At 51.0% G+C, this 23,085-nt stretch overlaps 1 protein-coding gene across 3 annotated transcripts in view; it reads right to left on the reverse strand.

Annotated features, from left to right (window-relative positions):
- Positions 1–6,673: 6,673 nt before the first annotated feature.
- The window catches only part of LOC111858661 (LIM/homeobox protein LMX-1.2), a 60,128-nt gene continuing 43,716 nt past the window's right edge, over positions 6,674–23,085 (reverse strand). For all 3 annotated transcript variants that reach the window (XM_023840601.1, XM_023840603.2, XM_023840602.2), the window contains 6 exons: positions 14,446–14,678; positions 12,261–12,436; positions 11,376–11,453; positions 11,090–11,156; positions 9,262–9,423; positions 6,674–7,802 (listed from right to left, as the gene is read on the reverse strand). In XM_023840601.1, coding sequence (XP_023696369.1) covers positions 7,645–7,802; positions 9,262–9,423; positions 11,090–11,156; positions 11,376–11,453; positions 12,261–12,436; positions 14,446–14,678 — 874 coding nt within the window. In that variant the 3' untranslated portion in view covers positions 6,674–7,644. The remainder of the gene's footprint in view (positions 7,803–9,261; positions 9,424–11,089; positions 11,157–11,375; positions 11,454–12,260; positions 12,437–14,445; positions 14,679–23,085) is intronic.

A 23,085-nucleotide genomic window follows, 5' to 3' on the forward strand; every position in this document is an offset into this window, starting at 1 on the left:
GGACAGACAATAATGGCGGCATGTTTACCCCTCTCCACAAAAGTGAAACCCCACCCTCTAAGACCCCCTAAGGTGTGTCGCTCAGTTCAGCCAGAGATTAGGACACCAAGCATAAGGGCTGCTGTGGGGCTCAACAGGTTACGATGCTGCATCTGTGAGCAGAAGGTCGCTGGGTCAGATCCCAGGGTCTACAGAGCCAAGTCCTTAACCACCCCCAACTGCTCCAGCGAGCCGGACCCTGCTTTCTATGCTGTGGATAGAAGTGTCGCCTAAATAAATGGATTTCTGTATTTGCTGAAATGAAATCCTGACAGCTGCTTCGCCAAGTTTTGGGTCTTTAGCCATGACTTTTAAAGTCATGAACTGGTGGTGGGGGTAACGCCCCCCCCCCAAAACCATTACAGGAAAGCGGGCGTTAAATAACAGCAGGAGGAGCCATGTTGAATAACCATGAAAACGATATAAGAGCCGTAATTAAGCCCTACATGGCGACTGTGGCCTTTCTCAGCCTGGAGTGCGGTGCCTGAGTTATACAGGATGCTGATTATTTAGCCCCGGAGCAAAGCTTGCTTTGGCAGGATTGCAAGACACCGGTGATGAAAACATGGGCCGTTTATTTAATATCGGTGTTTACTACGGGAGGAAGTGGGCATGCATGATCGGCTCATGAATGGAGGAGCGCTTTATAATTCAGGAGCTTTTTCTGGCCTGCCTCTGAAGAGCAGCCGTACGGATTCTGCGGTTCATGAATATTTCATTCAAGGCACTGAGAATTTATAAATACTAAGCTCTGTAAACAATCGTCTCTCATTACCTACTCAAATAATAGTGTGAATACCAGTCTTTGGGCCTAGTGAATGTCACTGTTCTGGGACAACACCGTCCTGTTTGAGAACAGTATTAATTGAAGCGCTTCTTCAGTATTTCCTGTTCCATCTTCACAGTTGCTGGAGATAATATATCTGATATCCTCGTCAACTAAATAAGATGAAATGTTTTCGTGTACAAGTACCGCAAGAGTCCGCCATCATTGTGGTTGCATCAGGTCCTCCATTCAGGTGTTCTCTGATCTTCGTTTGACGGGACACCCTGGAAGAGCCGGATTTTAAAACCGGAACAGAGAGAAGGGTGATATCAGGAGAAATCTGAGATCTGTGTGTCTGCATTGTGGGCGTGGGTGTGCATCATGGGTGTCGGCATGTGTGTTCGTCAGTGTGTCTGCTTGCGGTGATGCTAGGCTAACTGGACTCTCTTCAAAAGACACCAGACGGAAAGTTCTGGCAAAATCTGCATGGACACACCTGGCCTAGCGGTCCCTTCGCCCCGCTGATACGCAGTCGGTCGCATCATGAGCATCATTGCCAGCACATCTGTGGGAGCTGGGGGGGGGGCTCTTTCCCGCTGCCGCCTGCAGCTTCGCAGGTATCTACGCCTGGCGCCTGCGGCTCCGCTCTCCGTGTCACACTTCAAACGGCGCCTCCACATTCCAGAGCCGTCTGACAAAAGGAAGCTAATAACCCTCAGAAATGGGGAGCGGGAGAAATGGCGGTTACAGAGCGGAGGAGGGAGTGTTACCTGGTCAGCCACAGATGTATCAGCGCCCCGGGGCACAGGGCGGAGGACGCCCATCTCTGCTTGTTTTCATAAATAAAATTCCGTCCTGTCAGCATTAGCATCTCGCTGCCAGGAAAACACCGCAGGAACTGCTTTGATTTCTGATTGGCCAACACCCCCTAAGCTGCTCAGGGCTCAGAAAACAAGGCCCATGTCTGGTCACGCCTCCTTTGTGGACTCTCAGCAAAACCTGTGGGTCGTGCTCACTGGGACCCTAAAGCACTCCAGGCCGCTCAGAACCTAAAACCGAACCAGATCGCCCCTCTGACACAGTGTTTAAATAACAAGGCTCGAAAATCTGCGGTTTCTCTCCATGGTAATTACAGACTTGGGGACAATGGTAATAAAACGCCAAGCACAAAAAACATCAATTAGTAGATATAGTATCCCGAAAAAAGGAAGGGAGACACAAACACACACATAAAACACTCCACAATTTTGGGAAATGAAATATTTCATGAATAAGTTTTAATGAATCTGAGGGCACACACCGTCGCCATGATCACTGGCACGATGGCCCCTCTTAAGCCGTCCTACAAGGTGCCTGCAGGGCATTTACCTCCTTTCCTTTGGCACAACCTAGCAGGACCTGAACAGTCCTTATATTTGTGGGGTGTGGGTGGGTGGTATTCAAAAGAAAACATTAGAAATAGATTACAGGCCTACAGTCGTCCAGTAGGTCGATAAAATGTATGTCTTCCGTAATCTAAAGAAAATATTGTTGTGAGGCTAATTTCCTATGTGGGGCCATGGAGTAGCCAGGGCCTTCAGAGACCCCCGTCGCCACGGCAGCGTGCGTCTGTGCTGAAGGGGCAGCTCCAGTTACGGCAACTTTGTTTTTGTTCCCAGACCCACCCCCCTCCTCGTCAATCTGTGGCTCTTCCAGAGACTCGAGGGTGCATGAGACGGGGGGTGTAGGGGGCACAAGAGAGGCTGCTTTCTGGCTGCTCGTTCTCTGTTCACAGAGGCCTCATTTCCGGACGCGGGAGCCGGTGAAAACGTGCATCATTGACATTGATGTTTTTTCGAGTAAAGCATTGATCCTCAAACCACATGATGGGGGGGGGGGGGGGGGGGGGGATTTATCACGATGTGCCGCGGAGTGATGAGGTTTAATGTAATTACAGTGAGCTCAGCTCAGGACCAGCAGGTGAAAAGGTCTCACATCGACCGATCCTTCTGATAACATCTCCAGAGCCATCAAAAGCCAATCAATGTTCTGTCCACCTCGATTAGCGTCCGTGTTGTGATTTTGGTGTCAGCACTCCCATGAGTCTCACAGTGGTGGGCCATGAGATCCAGACATGCAACCTCTTTGAAAGGCACTTCAGAAAAACTGATTGGTGAGGTTTTCTGGAGATGTTCCTCAAGCACAGCTGTGTTGCAGTGGTGAGCCTTGACCTTGGTACAGTGACAATTTAACCTGACCTGATCACATGGCCGGGCTAAAGCGCCACTCACACCAAACCCCCTCTAACACTCCACTTCCACCTCAGCCTTCCATCCCTAATGTACTGCAGCAAATGCCCATGAAATTGGGAATAACTCACAATGTGAACTGAATCCTGACCATGTGATCTATGACAGCTTCACTGAACCCTGTGCCTGGTTCATCCACACATGGCCACGATACTCCAGGTGGAGCAGAAGCAGGCTCACTTAAGACCAAAATCTCCAGATACAAATAGCGATAAAAGTTTCTTTGCAATTTTTACTCCAAGCTTTCACGAGCGTTAGTAAAGGTGGGAAGCGATGCTTCATCAAGGCCAAGGGGAGAGTTTATATCCCCTGAGTTCCCGATCTCAGCCCCCTGCCAATGGCTGCCTGGCTGCAGTTAACAAGCATTGCTGTCTGTTGATGGCTTAGCTTCTCTTCATGTCTCTTCGTGAAGGGTGAGCCACAACTTGACTTGTCCATTGACTTTTAAAGCACCAGTCGTCTTTGTAATGTGAGATAGTCTACCAGGGGCTGGTCGTTCAAGGAGACTGGATCCTCATCACCTTTACTGATCCAGTGCAACTGCCCCCCCCCCCTTCATTAATTTGAAATGCTAGTATGCCTGAGGTGATGAGCATGATGGTGTTGACTGCAAACAGCTTTAGTTCTGTGTTAGCGCTCTGTTTAAGCTCTCTGGGTTACCATGCTGCAATGCCGTACTTCATTAGCGCTCTGCAATATCACTGTGCATTAGCTCACTGCGATGTCGCCCTGCGTTAGTGCTCTGCAATGTTGCTCTACATTAGTGTTCTGTATTAGCAGCTTACAATGTCTCTCTTAGCGCACTGCAATATCGCTCTGCATCAGCACTCTACACTGTCTCTCTGTCTTAGCACTCTGCACTGTTGCTCACCATTAGCACGCTACAATATCACTGTTAGCACTCTGCAATATTGCTTTGCATTAGTGCTCTGCAATCTCACTCTGTAATGTTGCTCTTCGTTAGCACTTCGCATTATCACTCTGCAATATTGCTCTACATTATTGGCATACAATATCGTTCTGCATTTGCATTCCACACTGTCGCCTGCAATATCACCCTGCGTTAGTGCCCTGCCATATTGCACTGCATTAGCACTCTGCACTGTCGTTCTGCGTTAGCACTCTGCGCTGTCACTCTACGTTAGCACTCTGCAATATTGCTCTGCACTGTCACTCTGCATCTGTTGCTATTCATTAACACTCTATGCTAGCGTTCTGTTATGTCGCTTTCATGCAGTGATCATGATACATGCATCTACGATACACACCACCCCACAAAAAACACCCTAATTATACTGCACATGCCTCTTTTCTTGATACCAGGGGCAATTCTAGGGTTTTTCAAGGTGTGAAGCATGTTTTGAATTGGTGAATGACAGGGGAGGGAGCATTCCTGGGGCCAATCAACTTTCAGCTGGGACCAGTGGCCCTGTGGTCCCGCCCCTGCACATGCTGTTCCATGAGGAATTTCTTCTGGAATAATGGAGAACTCGACGTTAGTGATGGCCTCCACGTGCGGGGATCTGCCCTTCATCTGTTCTAACAGCTTTATGTGAGTTTGGGCCCAAGTGGGGAAAAATATGACCGCTATTTAACCAAAGGCAATGGAGCCGCAGAATGGTTCCTAAGCTGATTAGGGTGTCTCAGAATCCTCCGCCCTGCCCCCCCCCCCAGGGCACTGGGGAGGTGTCACGAAAGCCAGGGCGGCCAGTTGGACCTCAGCCTGCTGCAGCGATGTCGGTGTGCTTCCCTGGAGGGGGCAGGTTCAAGACAGATGGCTGTCCCTCCTCACACCTGCGATGTCAGATCCCGGGGCGATAAGCAGGAGATATACGGCCCAAGTCGGCTGCAGCTCTCCCTGTAACCCCCCGAGCAGGATGCCCCGCCCCCCGCTTCGTCGGTATCTCGCAGATACTGTGTTATTTATGACCAGTTAAGGCGAACACACACTTAGTGGCCATTCACACCTCCACCAGCGGCGTTGCCTTCCCCCCCATTCCAAGTAGTCAGGGGGGGTCATGTGCAGCTCAGCTGGTTAGGCCTATGTGCCTGTGATCGGAAGGTGCCAGGTTCAAATCCCATCCTCAGCAGAAGAGTCACATGTCCAACTGGCCCTTAATTCCCCCTACAGCTATGTGAAAAATTAGGAATTCCATGTTCCATGTTGCTCACAGGTATTCGCCTGACTTCAGACCGGCGATTTGCACACAGGATCATGTGGTGAGATGGTTTGACCATCTAAAGTGACGAATGGTCTCCTGATTATCGCCTCTATCAGCAGGATTACCTGAGTGTCTTTCCACCCCCATGTCTGTTCATCGTGCCCCCCCACCCCCCCGGCGGCACTGCCCTGGGTTGCCACGGGTTACGTGGCTCTGGAAACAGCCGTACACCCGCTTCCTGCACTCCAGGGCCAGCATTTGTTTGCTGAGGAGACGAGTATCCAGCCGGGCTAGCGGGTTCTACGCAGAAACCCTCACTGCTGATGGCGCAGGATGATGATTAACCTGCTCGGTGATGTGTCGGTGCTCGGGTGCTGATGCCGCAGGATGATGATTAACCTGCTCGGTGATGTGTCGGTGCTCGGGTGCTGATGGCGCAGGATGATGATTAACCTGCTCGGTGATGTGTCGGTGCTCGGGTGCTGATGGCGCAGGATGGTGATTAACCTGCTCGGTGATGTGTCGGTGCTCGGGTGCTGATGGCGCAGGATGGTGATTAACCTGCTCGGTGATGTGTCGGTGCTCGGGTCCGTGGGCGGGTGGAAATGCTCATCACACAGGGAGAGTAAAATGTTTAACTGACTTAGACAGAGGCCTGACCTGCAGAGCCACGGCCCACCGTCCTGAGAGATGTTGCCCATGTGTCCGCAGTTTGGACTGCTGTCTCTCAGGTGGCCATGGCGTGGGAGCGAATGTCCTGCCGTGTCAGGGCCCAACGCCGGACCCCCCAGTGCCCTGCCGGCAGTGTCGCCGGGTGAAACAGGACCACGTTCCTAATGGACTCCCCACTGGCCAATGGTGGCGCGTTGCCCCCAGTGAAAGTGCAGTGCTGAATGTCAGCCAGTGTGACAGGAGCCCCTAATAGGACCCTCCCTGCCACGGTCCTGACCTCCAGTGCAGAGCTGCAGTCTGGGCAGTCCCTTCACCGCCTTCCGGAAAGACTCCCCAGGCTGTGCGTGAAACACACAGGGCAGGAGTTCTGACATCTCAATAACTATGACTAATAATTAACAATAATTGCCTGATTAATAACTTTATTAATGTTTCACGGTATATACAGGCCAGCAGGGGAGCTCTGGTAATAACCCCCACCTTTAAGGCACTGAGGTGGCTTTGACGCAGTCGAAATTCACACTATGGCGTATGTGTGTGTGTGTGTGTGTGTGTGTCCCACAGACCGGATTGCCCCCCTTTCTCCCTCCCAAAACCCCCATTTCCATCTCAAAAGGAAGATTAGACACCTTGTTAACCGCTCAGTGTGCAGGAATGAAACGGGCGAGGTCTTCATCCTCACCACTTGCCGCCGTCTTCATCTCGCTGAGTTTATTTTCACGCTGTCAATGAAATGCCACCACAGGTTTTATTTTGCTCAGTTTATTCATAGTACCAACAAACTTTGGTAGTTTAGCAAATCGGCGCATCAGGAAAAACGCACCGTTGACGAAGTGTCTCGATGAGTGTGAAACGAATAAATAGCACAAATTCTGCTGATCTTACAGCCGAGTTTGGAAAGGAACAGACGAGTTTAAACAACATACACATGGGAGATGGTGAGGCGCTTACTTTACTTTTTTTTAAATAAAGCTTTATCGGTTCCTTATGTACCTTCGGAAACACGTTATACTTTAATAAATAGCATGTAGTCCACTCTGACATGCACGACCCACTGAAGCTGGAAACATTCCTGCCTATTTACATTCGAACCCGGAACGGCGTGTCCACCGCATCCCTCACATAGTGGCCTCTAACACTCCGTCACTCTGTGGCTACAATGACTGACACACCCTATGGGCGATTTTGCCAAACACACTTTAAGAAGAAAACATGGTGCCCACATATTTTTTTTACATCTTGGAATCACACAAATCCTTTTTTTTCTTTTTTCTATAAATCACTTCAGCGGCTGAATGTTCACATAGTAACGGTGAGTACATGCACTTTGACACCTCCCTGCACTCCTATCTTTGGGGGGGGGTGGGGAAGGGGTGTTTATTTGATCGACTGAGGTTTTTAAAAATCAGTGGCTTAGGTTACGCGTGTGTCCACATGGGCCGGTACAAGCGCAGCCCCTGGGAGACTCGCACGCAAAGCGTCCCGTGGGGGGGTCCTTAGGGGAGGGGGGTGAAGTCTTCAAGTCAGTTTTCAGCGCGTTTGGCTCAGAGGCAGAGAAAAAGGACATCGTCTTTGTCTTTATAGTCGTGTGGTGGGTTTTTGCCTTTTTTTTTCTTTTTGATCATGTTTTTTCTTTGCCCCAAGAGGGCCGGCGAGTCCCTCTGTGAGCCGCGCGCGTTTTCATGTCCGTTCCCGCCACTTCCCCCAAAAGGCGCCTTCAGGATGCGAAGTAGGAGCTCTGCATGGAGTAGAGTCGGTCGATGGGGTTTCCCACGCGCGCCTGAAGGGACCCCACGTCGGACGAAGCCATGAAGCAGTCGCTCAGGCTGGTTAGGGAAGTGTCGCTGTCGATGTCATGCAAGATGGAGTCACTTCCTGTCAGGGTGACAAGACAGGGCGGGGGGGTTATTGGGGTGTTGCATTCAGTCAGACCGAAGTTTGCCCCCAGAAGGATGCCCCCGTTCTCGAGAACACGATCCCTCGATTAACCACGGGGCGGGAACCTTCTTGGATTCCATGTGTCATGAAAAATGAAAACGGGACATTGTTTATTACGGTGTCAGAGCAACGAAATAATCAGCCGGGACTTTCTAAATGACAGGCTTGTGGTCTGAAGACTCTAATTATGTGTCACTGAGCCCCGAAAGAATGTCTTAGCGAACAAGGCTGTGACAGGCACAGAATCACGGGCACAAAGCCATCGGCTGACCTGGGAGTGGCCACGCACGGCACGACACAGCACTGGACCAGACCGGCCACTTAAATGCGACTGCATGCCTCCGCAAAAGCCTTAATTCTGCCTGGTACCAGACTTTATTGGGCTCCCTGGGCTGAAAGAGCGCCGCTACATCAGGGAAGGGACAGCTTGATGGAGCCTGCATTTTTAATGAACACCCCACATTATTGCCTTTCTATCTTTCTCCCACAAAATTAGGGTAGGTGGGAGATGAGGCCGGGAGAGAGATGGGGCCCGAAGCAGAGGCCACAGTCTGGATCTTTCTGGAATGTGGAGGATCAGGCCAAGGAATTTTCTGCTGCCCTGCTCACCCAGCTGCTCGCACGCATCTCTGCGATCTACCGCGGCTGGTCAGCGCTTCCGTCTACAGCAATTCACATCCTCATCCATGCCTTGCCAGAGCCACCAGAGCAGCCTGAAGTCCAGCCAACGGCCCCAGATCTCATCCCAGGATGTGAACCTGAAACCAGCTGATCTTGGTGTTCCAGCACTGCACCCTCTGATGGTGCAGCCTCAAAAAGATCATCTGCCTAAGATATATATCTGCTTGTTACAAACTCTGGGGCAGCCTCCTTAACATTAATGAAGGGACCTCACCAGGCTGAAGCGTGCATACGCACATACAAGCAAAACGTATGCATAAAGAAACCTAACGTACGTGCAGATGATTAGCAGCACCGAAAAGGGGATTTTCGTTTTGCTGAACGTCACTCACGGTGATGTTTGCTCAGTGACAGCATGGTGGAACTGCGTCGCTTTCATTTTTGCCACCATTTAACTCCATTTATCATGCGTTCCACATGGCGTGTACGAGCCTTCCCAGTATTCCTCGCCGTGCTGACGGCTGAGGGCCGTGGTAAGGCTGGACACTGCATGCCAATACAGTGCACATGGGCGGGGGGGGGGGGGGGATAACATACTGGTCTCAAAGGAAATTCAATTTCAAAGGAAAATTCCAAAAATAGATCACAGGGCGTCTGACTGTGTTTGTGTCAGCTTATGGGGGGGCTGGCGGTGATGAGATTGCAGGGGGGTGACTGACCTACAGCAACAGTGTTGTGGTGGCAGGAAGGGGGAGGGCTGAGGTCTGTATCTCACCGTATGGGTTCATGTGGTCACCCGGCATCTGTGGGGGGGTCAGACCCTGCTGGAAGGGGTCCGTGCTGTACCCGTTCTGCTCCATGGCCACCAGCGGCTGCTGTGGGGGGGGCAGCGGTGTGTACGAGCTCATCAGACCCTCCATGCGATTGGACATCACCTCTGCAGCACAGAACAAACACAAGCACTGTGAGGGGCATGTTTGAGGCCTCAGTTCGTCTACTGGGACCAGTTTGGGGGCTGTGATTAGTTTTCACTGAGACTCGTTTCCCAGTAGAGTACATGTGTCCCTATTCTACTGATGGAAAGCAAGCCCAAAGGCTACTCATGTGGATAAACAGCATAAACAGCCAAAGTTAGCCAGGACGTCACTCTTTGATCTTCTTTTAACCACCTTATTTATTGTCTAATAAGAGACTATAAGTGTAATTGTGTACACCTGTTATAAACTATTAAAACCTGGCTGTTCTCATCAGGATGAAGTGACTGAGGTAAAATGATCTCCTCAAAGCCCTCAGGTGTGTGTGTGTGTGTGTGTGTGCATGTTTGTTGTGCGTGTCTTTTAGACAGGCTGCCTGATCTATGCAGTAGACCTCTTTGGGACTCAGGGCCAGTGGCAGAAGATGTCCCCCCCCCCCACCGGACATTAACACACTATGTTTTTGGATGTCTCTGAGAAACCATTCCCCCATGATGGCTAAAACGTCATCCAAGCCCCAGAAAAGAATCTCTACAAATTACATAACAAATTATATAGTTTTACACCTCGTAGTGTTTCACGTTTATCTCTGCTTCTGTTTGACATAGCCAGGCAGGGCTCTGGATTTTCATTAGTTACCTTTCTCCTTTTTGGATTTTTTTGGGCAGCCAGTATCATGGCGGCTGACATCAAGGGCTCTGGAGCCGGAGCTGCCCGGCTCCCATCCAAAGCTGTCATCTGATCTCACACCCCTCAGCTAGTTACTAAACCTGGGCTGTTGCAATAAATAAATAATCCTTTATAGAGGTATCGCCTAAGCAGCTTAAACCACGGTGATACGCTGTTTCCAGGCAAGCCGGCAGCTGTTTTCTTCAGTGGGTTGATCGAGATTTTTTTTTTTTACAGATAGTCTGTAATTCCCCCTCATTCGCACGGATGGTGGGGGAGACCTGCTCTATGGCAGGTGTGGTGATCAGGGACCCAGGCTCTAAGCATTGCTGCCTCCATTTAGGCTCCAAGCCCCACCCCTCCACCCAGGCACTAAGCCCCGCCCTTCATCCTCCATACACTTAGCCTCCCCCTTCAGACAAAGCCCTGCCCATCCCCACTCTAGACACTAAGCCCCACCCTCAGACACTAAGCCCCACCCCATGCGGTAAGCCCCGCCCCAAACAAGCACCGCCCCTCATCGGCACACACTAAGCCCCGTCCCCAGACACTAAGCCCCACCCCCGACACTAAGCCCCGTCCATCCCCACTCTATACACTAAGCCCCACCCCAGGCACTAAGCCCCACCCCCAGACAACAAGCCTCAGCCGCCACACATTAAGCCCTGTCCCCACACACTAAGCCCCGTCCCCAGACACTAAGCCCTGCCCCATACATTATGTCATACCTCCAAAACACTAAGCCCCACCCATCTTCCTCCACACACCAAGCCTTCCCCCTCCAGGCACTAAGCCCCACCCCAAACACTAAGCCCCGCCCCTCATCCTCCACACACTAAGCCCTCCCCCTCCAGGCACTAAGCCCCACCCCCAAACACTAAGCCCCGCCCCTCATCCTCCACACACTAAGCCCTCCCCCTCCAGGCACTAAGCCCCACCCGCTCAGTGGCCTCTCCTCACCTTGTCCAAGCCTCTGTGAGTTCTGCTGCTCCTGCTGCTGCTGCTGTCTCCTGGCCAGCTTCTTCATCTGGGGGAGGAAGGGGAATGAAAAAAAAAGCATGAGAATGGACGGCCGCCACCCAGAGGTTCACTCTGTAGTGAACCAGAGGTGTGTGCAGCAACCTACATGAAGATGTGGTGGACAACCGGAGGTAGACCATGCACGGTCATGGTCGGGGTCTATGTGTGTGGTGGGGGCGCCTTTCCAGGATTTGGTGAGTGTCAGCTGAGGTGGACGTGTTCTTACCTTGGCCCTCTGGTTCTGAAACCACACCTGCACCACTCGCACGCTGAGGCCCGTTTCTGCAGCCAGCGTCTCCCGTACCTAGGGGCACACAGAGCGTCTGAACCGCCTGCGAGTCAACACACCCAGCATGCTCCCCCCCAGCACTTCCTCGGGTTCTATGCGATAAAACCAGGTGGGTTTTGGTCTTGAATCTCCAGGGATGTGGTGGGGAAAAGGGGCAGGGGTCGTAGCAGCACTGGGATCCGCAGCCCAGCGGATCGGAAAGCCACTTCAAAGCTGCCCTTTGATGCAGCTGAAATGTTTTGAATGGGTCCAATTTACAAGAAATCAACTGGAGCCTTCGACCTCCCCCCCCCCCCCCCACCCTCTCCACAAAATTCCTGCGATACACACTGTGGTGCCCGAGAATGTCGCAGAATCTAGCGCACTGTCCATCTATACATATTCAAGGTCACCGGGGGCCCAGAATGGGCTGCCAACCCAGCACAGGCCACACACACGCACACACACACACACACACACACGCACGCACACCTACGCGCAATTTGGTAACTCCAATTAGCCTCAGGCTGTTTTTGGACTGTTGGGGGAAACCAGACAACCCAGAGGAAACCCCACAATGACAATTCAGGCAGGTAGAAGTGGGCTGCAGCACAGATCGGGATGGGCCACCTCGGTAAATGGAAACGGTTCCAACCAGAAGAGCGATGGGAGCACCGCTCTGCACACCCACGGCACTCCGGATCACACTCCTTGCATCACACACATTTTCCAACACCCTGATGGTTTCAGATAGCCTCCCCTAGTGGTCACCTTTTCTTTAGCACTGGTGTACCAAATTACACCAGCAGGGAGGCGCTATGCCCATGCACCCCGGCGCCTCACCTTGCGGCAGGGCTTGGAGGAGACCTCGAAGGAGGCCTTGAACGCACGCCGCTGCTGCGTGGTCAGGATGGTGCGTGGTCGCTTGGGCCGCCTCGCATCCTTCCCATCATCCCCCTTGCCCTGCACCCCCGAGCCCTTCTCCAGCTTGATGTCCAAATCCTCGTCGTCGCTCTTGTCTGCGGAGAAGAAAAAAAAACATGTGCGATTTAAAAAATTATTGCCATCTCGCCGGCACAGGAACGGACATGTTTTTAAAATCACAATTCTTCGACAAATGATGAATTTTTTTTTTTGCTTTTAAGTTCACCGGGAATTAGACTCCGCACAAGTGCAGGGTAACGAGAAGAGTCGAAACATGTGGTTTTAATACTCTGTTATCAATCTGGTACTGAGAGATCGGGCCACATACATTATCAGGCGCCCAGAAAAGCACACAGCCATGAGGCAAACACGTCCATTTGTCACTGGGCTGCGCGGTTAATAATTCACCGCGCGGTATTTCAGCTGTTTTGCACAAAATAAATCTTTGATAAGAATCGTGCACATTTGTGGGTCCACCTTCATGCAGGATGTGGGCTGGAAGGACTGGAAAAAATGCACAAAACATGGTTTCTGAGGCAAGTTAAAAATGAAAAAACAAAAAAAACGACAGTAAAAAGATTATGGAGACCTGTCCCCCGCCTCTGTACTAGTGAGACACGAGGCCTCGGTACTGGCTGCTGTACTGGGGCTTTAAGATTCGTTCCTGAGCAGGGGGGTGAAGGGAGATATAATCCCCCAAACATTAACAATCCCTCAGCACAGGGAACGTTGCCACTTTCCGTCAGCAATCTCATTTAACTTCCTGACGAAAGCACCCCCCCCACACACCCCCCGAGCTGAAGTCTCCAGCCACTCAGGCTAAATCGCTCTGCTACTTTCATAATTATTATGAGCCCGGGAGGGGGCACTCTGTTTATTGTTCAGTGGATCAAAGTTTCATCTCTTACAAAATGATAACCATTATGCATAATGAAATAATGATTGCAATAAAAAAAGAGGAAAAAAAAAGAAAAAAAGCACAAAATAAAGGCGCATGACTCTGCAGAGTTCGCATGCTGGAAATGCCCCCCCAGAGTTGGGGTTCCAGCAGTGCCGCAGAGAGCTGTCACATCGCCCTGCCGTTGAGGGCCACCCCATCTTTCTGCCACTGATGGCAGCTGAATCGCCCTGCCGTTGAGGGCCGTCACATTGCCCTGTTGCCGGTGGCCCGCATCTCGCCCTGCTGCATTGCCCTCGCGCCAAGGGCTATCGTATCGCCATGTTGCCAAAGGCCATCGCATTGACAAGTTTTCAAGGGCATCATCCCTCCACCAAGGACCATCACCCTTTAACCAAGGGCCATTGCCTCGCCCTGCCAGCAAGGATCATCACACCGCCCTGCCACATCGCCCTGTCATCGAAGGCAACTGCATCGTCCTGCCACCGAAAGTCATCGCATCGTCTGGCTGCTGAGGACCGCCGCATTTGGTGATTAATCTGGCAAATCATTTGGGGGATCTGCAAATATCGGCAGATGTGAGCGAGACGGTGGTGGGGGGGGGGTTGTAAAAATGTTTTCATCCGCTGTCATCTGCTTTTAATACCGCTGCCCCCGGCTCGCTCCGCAGCTGACTGACAGGGAGGCGAACGGGACGCTGACGCCTCGAGGTCAGCATGGTTCCGTGTTAACGACTCCCGCTCCGCACGTCAGGGTGAAGAGAGAAAAGGGGAAGAGGCCCACTGTGTTTCGGGCTCGGCCGCCGGCGGACGCGCGGGCCAGGGCTGGGGGGCAAGGACTCGTCTGGATGGGCCCAACAAATCTCCTGACCTTGGTCTCCAGCTAAATGAGAACCAGATGGAGCTGAACATGAAGGCTTGGCAGGAGGCCATGTGGTGAAGGAATGAATGACAGGGAGGAGCAGATAAGGAGCGCGCACCCTCGCCGCAGCTCGGGCCGAAACACCGCCGTCAGTCGGGGGACACGCAGAGATTCCAGCTTCCTCCAGCGCTCGGGGACGGAGCGCTAACACAGCGAAGCCGTGCCCTGTCAGGCCTGCTCGTCGGGGGTCTGATCCCAGCCTTTGTCATCGTTTAGTACAGCCCCCCCTTCCACTATGTGAAACTTTCAGGAATGCAGACCCTCACTCTGGCCCCCCCCCCTCACCGGAGTCGGAGTCGTCAGGGCTGACGGAGCTGAGCAGCTCCTTCTCCTTCTCGTAGTCGCTCTTGCAGAGCAGCTGGCCGTCCTTCAGCACAAACTCGTCGCCCTTGCGCAGCTGCCGCTCGCAGACGCAGCAGCAGAAGCAGCCCAGGTGGTAGACGCACTCCAGGGCGCGCATCACAAACTCAGTGGGCGCGATCTTCTCCAGGCAGCCGCTGCACTTAGTAGCGAATAACCTGACGGGGCAGAAGAATGTGAGGATTTGTCATTTTGGACAAAAGCATCTTCCAAATTAAATAAACGAATGTAAGCAAATGCTGTTCAGGCCACAAATGCACCATTTTCTCCTACTGTCATTCATAACTATATGCTAACTATTGCCTTTCCTAGTCCCACTGATGCTAAAATCCATAACCATCAATACTAAAATTTGTTCCTATTGGTGCTAACACATATTGGCTAATGCTAACCTTGTTTCTACCAATGTCAAAATCTATAACTACCAATGCAAACATTTGTTCCAGTACATGCTAATACATATAGCTGCCAATGCTATCTCTATTCCAACTGATGCTAAAATCCATGACCATCAATGTTAACATTCGTTCCTACTGATGCTAACACATATTAGCCAATGCTAACCTTCCTGCTACAAATGCTAAAATCCATAAATACCAATGCAAACATTTGTTCCTAATGATGTCAACAGGTATACCTATTAGTGCTAATCCTTTTTCTACTTAAGCTAACATCCATTTCCATATCTACTTGTATTCTAATATTCTTCCAGTGCTAGTGTAAATTCCTGATTGATGCTAACTTCAAAATCTGACAAACACGTGCAACTATGTAAAAAAAGAAGGCGGGAACTGGGCGGTAAGAACTGTCATGCTAAAAGCACAATGGGCACATTCATGACTGAAACAGGATATCCGTATGTATTGTTACTTCTATAATGACCCACACCTGATACATCTATCCTTGTGTAATAGTACGTTTCAGTACAACTATGCGCAATCGACACACAGCTAATGTTCCAGCCACGAGTACAGGAGGCTGAACGCAAAGATCGATCTGCTTGCCACCAGCGTTCTGTTCCATCCAGGCAAATACTGCAAGGACCACTGGGAATTTCTCAGAGCAAGACGGAGCATGTTTCCCAGCAGAAGGAGTTGAAGACTGCCACGCTGGCTGAGACCTAGACTTGGGTCGGCTATTTATGATTAACACTTTTTAGCTTGTGAGGGACTCCTTCAGGTGACTAAATTCTAAATATGAAAACACAGTAATTTGACACTATGGGATTATTCGTCATCAAACTGATTATCCGGGTCTGGGAAGCCAAGGAGCTTGTCTGATGAGGCCTTTCGAAGGAAATCTACACAACACGTGAGGAACATAGAAGGCTCAAACACGCACACACAGACGAGGGCTTCGAACCCTTCGACCTTGGCGGCGACAGCACCCCCCCCCCCCCCCCTCCCGTAAAGCAGCCTTATTTAAAGGTGCTTGCATTCCAGCCCTGAGAGATGTTCTTAAGAAGTCGGCATGTCCGCAGTCACAGTACGTTCCAGCTTTTAAAGCACAAAAAATGTTCCATTAGGCAAACGACAAAGAGATTGTACATATTGGCAAACTTGGGTTTTATGAAAGCAGGTAATCTCGGACTTATTTTAATAGTTTAAGGGGATTACTGCTTTACTATGGAAACAGCTAAGGCTGCAGGCTGGCAGCCGGGGACCCGCTCGCAGGACAAAGCAAACCCAGCACTCTACCCGAAGTTGCGGTGACCTGCCAGGCCGGTGGAGGGGGTAAAACTGTGTTAGGATCCATCAAGATGAAGGATCAGAGCAGGTAGGGGGGTGATTAACACCACACGTTCACCGTACCCGAGGGCACGGGCGCCCAACGGGCCAGCCGGGAACCTGTGTGTCAGGTGCCAGCGGCTTCCTGGGACACCATCCTTCCAGGTTACTAGCATCTGTGATGTCACTGCCAGCCGATAGATGGGATTTTCCAACAGTCAGATGAGTAAAATTTTAGGGAAATAATTACAGTACATTGTTTATTCAGAAAAGCGGCATCACCAGGTCTCGATTTACCAGCACTTTCTTCAATAACTGGCTGAGTGTGCAGGACTGGGCCACCCTCAGACTGGGAACAATGGGAGTGGGGTAAACCCTCTGATAAATATGTCATATTCACTCCACGGGCCAAAATCAAATGTTTCTTTAATGACAGGCACCTCACGCTGGACTCACGCAAGAAAATTGCTCGTTGCGATGGCCTCACGTTCTGAGGTGTCCACATTCATCTACAAAACCCCTCCACTTAAAACCTTCTCACCCAGACGAAAACACTTTTCCCTTCCTTTCTGAAATACCGTTCTCTACTTTAATCTCATAAGCCGTTATTTTTCTATTTCCACTCTCTGTCACTTTGCATTACTTTCCGCCCTGTAATCCCGATTTGTTCCTTCTGGAATCTTCCTGACCGGCTTTGTCCTAGAGTTTAATCCCGACTTTTCCCCTGGCTGTGGGCTGCCTCTGGCCCGTCCCAGCGGGGTTCAGATGGAATGTCCATGCGTGACGCCTTCACCATGGCAACCACGCCTCCCCAGGAGAGCACCGGCCCCCGCATGCTCTAGCAGGGAAAGCCTTTCACAAGCGGCCAGCGGAGGTAAATCCTTCTCAGGGGAACAAGGGGAGTTTGCAGGGGAGCGTTGGACCAGGGATTTAAGCTGCCCCCTCCCCTTTGAAAGACACAGTCACTCGGCCTCCCGCTGGTCTGGGCACAATCAAAGGCGGGGGGTAGGGGGGAAGAGTAAACCCAGCCTCTGAATGACACAGGAGCCGGACGGTGGAGCAGTCTATATCCCCAGGAGGTCTGTCCTCCAAGAATGTTCTTTAAGACAACCTGGTGATGACTGGGCCTCAGGGCTGAGGGGTGGACAGCCTCATCCCCATCCCAACCGCACACGGGGCTGAGGGGCGGACAGCCTCATCCCCATCCCAACCGCACACGGGGCTGAGGGGCCGGACAGCCTCATCCCCATCCCAACCGCACACGGGGCTGAGGAGCCGGACAGCCTCATCCCCATCCCAACCGTACACGGGGCTGAGGGGCGGACAGCCTCATCCCCATCCCAACCGCACACGGGGCTGAGGGGCGGACAGCCTCATCCCCATCCCAACCGCACACGGGGCTGAGGGGCGGACAGCCTCATCCCCATCCCAACCGCACACGGGGCTGAGGGGCGGACAGCCTCATCCCCATCCCAACCGCACACGGGGCTGAGGGGGCCACCCCACACTGTGAAGCCCATATTGAGAGCCAGCCGGTGGGTTTTAACCTGGAAAGACACCCTCACCATTTGGGGAGATCAGCAGGAGGCTCGGGTTCCCACTACGACGCTCCTTACTGCACCGGCCAATCGGGCTCTGGTTCCTATTATGACGTTCCTTACTGCACCAGCCAATCAGGCTCGGGCTCCCACTACGACGCTCCTTACTGCACCGGCCAATCGGGCTCTGGTTCCTATTATGATGCTCCTTACTGCACCAGCCAATCAGGCTGCTGAAGCTGCGAGGGGGGGTTTACGGGACACATCCTTGGAAAAAAATGGAAGGGTCAGTTGGAGTGTTCCACCTGGGAGAAGCATTTCTGGGGCGGGCACCCTGCCTGCTTTAGAAGGGGGGGCCCACATACGAAGGGGGAGTTAGTCTGCTTGGGAGGGGGCCAGGTATTGGTAGGCGGGGGCCAGGACCTTACGACAGGGTTCCTTTCGGGGTCTTGGACTCCCCTCATACCCAGCAAGTTTGTGCTGCAGATCTTTGCTGCCGTCCCCCCACCGCACCCCCAGCACCTGTACGCGCAGATTTGCTGATAAGGGCCCCCCCTTTTGGGACCCACCAGAGAGCTTGGACTGGTGTAAGTTCAATATTGATTTAGCCTTTTCCCACACGTAACCCTGTTTGGGGTGGGGGGGAGACGGGGGGTAATCTCTTCAGATAGCTGTGAGGGATCCCTCTGACATAATTACCAGCTCTCACTCATCCTTACGCACTCTCTGTCTCTCTCCCTCCGTCCATCGTTTGTTTGCACACCTCAACCCTACCCCCACCCCCTGAAGGCTTACACACTTCCAGAGCTGCTTAAAAGAGGTAAGTCCTTCATAATGAAACTGGCCAAAAGCAGTGGGGGGGGTCGACGGATGCAGACAAAACAAATAATGTTGAGCGTTAATGTTTCAGTGTGTGGGTGGGAAAAAGCACTGGGGGATGATGCACACAGACACACACACACATACAGATACACACACACACACATACAGATACACAGACACACACATACAGATACACAGACACACACACACACACATACAGATACACAGACACACACACATACAGATACACACACACACACACACATACAGATACACAGACACACAGACACACACACAGAGACACACACACACATATACACAGACACACACACACACACACATACAGATACACAGAGACACACACACACATACAGATACACAGACACACAGACACACACACAGAGACACACACACACATATACACAGACACACACACACACACACATACAGATACACAGAGACACACACACACATACAGATACACAGACACATACACATACAGACACATACACATACAGATACACAAACACACACACTCACACAGCTCATATATTCTTATCATTGTGTAAACCGCTCACTCATTTCTACGGACATAATCCTAATCCCAACAATGACAACCTTAATGCCTACCCAGCCCTAACCTTAAGTAACCAAACAAAAAACAAGACATTTATTCACAGATCTTAATAAAACTGAGCTTCCCCTTCTGGCAGAGTCCTGCACCGGGTCGGGTACCCGCGGGTACCCAATGGGTACCTGCAGATAGTTGCTGAAACGGGCGGATTTTAATGTTCTGTTATTTTACGGGCAGGTAATTCATCACACACAGGTGGGTAGCAGGTCAATCAAAACAGTATTGTAGCCTGCAAAAATAACATATAAGCGAAAATATCTATGTATTAGACTATCAAGTCATTAAATAGTCATGTTCAGTATGTCGGGGGTACCTTATGGTGCTTTCGATTATTTCTCTCCAAGTCGGAACTCGGATGAAAACGTCACGAAACGTCATGAAAAACGTCACTTCCTGTCGGAAACACACCTCTTTTATGACGTTGATGTCGGACAAGATTTTGTTGTCCGAGTTGCCCCTGTGATGTAATTTCAACATGGCGGCTTACACACTTAACAGTAATTCTATTTTATAAATCTTTAAAAATGTTTACTTTGTTAAATGTATTAATAGTTATAAATGTAACTGCACATGTTCGATTCAGAGAATACCATATCATGACCGTAAACAGTATCCTATCATGCAATATCAGATTTTTACCAGACTTGTTAGTGTCTTTGGATTGATTGTAGTTTGTTTGCCAATTTAAAAAGGAATATTGCTATGAATGTGCTGAAATATTTTATAAAGCTTTTAATGTGGTTTGAGTAGTTCGTGTTTCTTGTTTGTTTGTCTCTCGGAAAAAATAAACTCACTCCAAATCTGCTAAAATATAAAGCAACAACACACACCAGCGTGTTCATGGAGGCAGCCATGTTTGTTCCGAGATGTGGGTAGCTCGAACGGGAGATTGTCGGACGTGATGTCACTCAACTCAGAATTTCCGAGTTCCGAGAGAAAAACGAACGCACCATTAGATAACCGCCTTGACAAACATTCACATACACGTCTGAATCCTTGCTGAAGCGTGTCGTCGTGTTCTCTCTTTCACGCTCGTCACAGTATAGATTGCTTAGATCTATCTGATTTGATTTTGTGTTAAACAGACTTTTTCGTTTCAATTCAAAATTCATGTAGGCCTAGCGCTTGTCACGTTGAGAGGTGCATAGAAAAAAAATTGTAATTTTTCACGGGTAACGGGAAATGGGCCCGGGCAGGTGCGGATTTAACATTGAAATAATCACGGGTGCACGGGCGGGTGTGGTGCTGTACTGTGCGGGTGCGGGTCTCCAAAAGTGGACCCGTGCAGGACTCTGCCTTGAGGGGAACGAAATGGTGGTCCCCACAACGTCAAAATAACGGGTTTTATCACATTGTGGGGACATTTGGTCACCACAATGTAATATATACATGACCTACACACATAAACACACAGACACTCATATGCACAGACACAATCATACACACACACACACACACACACACACACACACACACAGTGACCGAGATGGTTTTAACTGCTTTGTAGCTGATTCTCACAGGGACTCCTCGCGTGACTAGGCAGCCACATTCAGGTACTCATGATGCTCGCACACTGAGCGCAGACACAGTTCGGGCTGGGAGAGATGCCACCTTTTAACTGGGAAGATCACACTCAGCCTCGCCTGCTGAACTGGAAGAGAGACCGAAGCAGATGGGATGGCGATTAACACCACACACCCCTCGTACCCGAAAGTGAGGGCACGGGCACCCAACAAGACGGCCAGGAACCTGTGTGTCAGGTGCCAGCGGCTTCCTGGGAAACCATCCTTACAAGTTTCCGGTATATGTGATGTCGCTGCCAGGTGATCAATGGGATTTTCCGACATTTCCTGTCAGGCGAGCAAAATTAAATTAGAATGTTAATAGTAAGGAATGAAGAACGAAAACATGCGCACTAAGAAAGATAGAGTCATCCGCTTTTACCGTCAGAATGAAATGTCATCCTGATGAAATGTTTTGCATATCTTCACAAACTTTTCCTGCACCCCCGAGGACCATGACGAGGCAGGCAAAGAGGCAAACCTCGACGGGAGCGAAGTTACACCCCACGGCAGCAATATTAACGTAACAACCGCGTAAAAAATGACCCAATAAGGTATGTGCTTATGAGCGCGTTTCCGTATGCGATGCGGGTAGCGGTGGGATGCAATGAGCCCACATAAAGAGCGCCTGCGGTCCCGGGGGCCAGCTCAAGCCACCCTTTTAAAGCTGCTTAATCGCTACCCACTTCTTAGCACATTAGCATAGTAATGGCCTTTAAATTGGGGCCCTTTGTTTTTTAATTAAGCTCCCAGCAGGTAAAAGTAAAGCACATTAGCAGGGAATGTGTGCGAGGCTAATGGCCCCCAGGAACGATCTACGTCGCAGCAATCTTACACTTCCTGCTCTTTTCGCGTACGCGTCAGCCATCGCTGAGACTTTGCCCCCCCGTTGGTGATTTTTTCCCTGCATTTATTTGCCCTGATGTCTTTCATGGGGGCTGTGGGTTCTCTTAGAGATGAGGATTGTGAAAACCTCGAGGGTGGAGGACTTAATTGTTGTTTTCCCCGCATAGCAAATTTTCCTCTTGTTCTTTATGTTACACACAATCATCCTCAACCCTCAGATACGGTTCACTTGGCTCCGTCGCAGCTCTGCCCACTCAGTGCCTTCAAGGAGCACCAGGCAGTGCTTTATCCCCACTTGTTTGTTCCATATGATTACTAGGTTCCCATTCTTGAACCACTGATCAAACCGTCTGCTGTGGTTCGACAACGTCTCCCAAGAAGTCCATCTCCCTAGGAGAACCGTCTCCCAGGACTGCGGTCAGAAATGATCAAGAACTTGCTGGTTCTGGCCTCGGCACTACAGTCACATGTCCAAGGGCCCTTAACCCCAGCTTCTCATCTGACTTCCGCAGATGTGATGAATTCATCACAAGATAAAGACACGTCATTGAAAAAGCGCCCCCCCCAAACACTAACAAATGCCAGCACAGGTGTGTGGCGTGACCCTACAGCTTCTCCAGTCATGGAGGTTATACTGGATGCAGACTCCTTGCCCCCCCTCAATTAGAGCGCCCCCTCAGGCAGTGTCTTGGACTCTGGGCTGATTCTATGGTATTCCTACTCACAGCTTCACCCCGTCAGATTCATGCAAGACAGAGATAACCCAACCTGTCTGAACAGTATGAGTAGCACCCTGCCATGTCGCTCCAAGCCAGACAGCATACCTGCACACCTGGCTAGAGGTCTGCGTGAAGCCCCCCCCCCCAACCCCCGTTAGCACACACTACCTATGGCAATCTTATCATATGGTCTTTAGGAGCAACTCACCCTCCCGACTGTAGAGGGTGCCATGCCTCAGACCGTATTGTGAAAAGTTATCCTTGTTTAAGTCACATAAAAGAATGGCCACCTTCATGGACCCCCCTCCCCCTGCCACAGAATCAATCAGACTTCTGACCAATAATGGGTGACGTCAGACATTCTACTGGCCGAGCAAGAAGTCATGGGTGTCGGTGCCTTTCTCGGGACGGCACAGGTGTAGGAGAAGGCCTCCTACCCCACTACAGCTGTCACCAGACCGCCGTTTCTGTATGCGATGGCATTCGGTGGATTCCCCCCGGATGCGGTCCCTGCAAAGGAGAGCCTGAGAGCGGCTGTGTAGCTGATTGGTGACCCGCTTCCTGTGGGGCTTGTGGCAGAACTGTGTGCTCACCCCCCCGGACGCATGTGTCCTGCAGTACATAAACCGGGGGACATTAAAAAAAAAACACCTCTGCTTTTCATCACGGGGTCGGAGTGACTGTAAAACGCCATGCCTCCCCAGCTACCCAGCAGGG

This window comes from Paramormyrops kingsleyae, chromosome 2, assembly GCF_048594095.1.
Source record: "Paramormyrops kingsleyae isolate MSU_618 chromosome 2, PKINGS_0.4, whole genome shotgun sequence".
Lineage (NCBI taxonomy): Eukaryota > Metazoa > Chordata > Actinopteri > Osteoglossiformes > Mormyridae > Paramormyrops > Paramormyrops kingsleyae.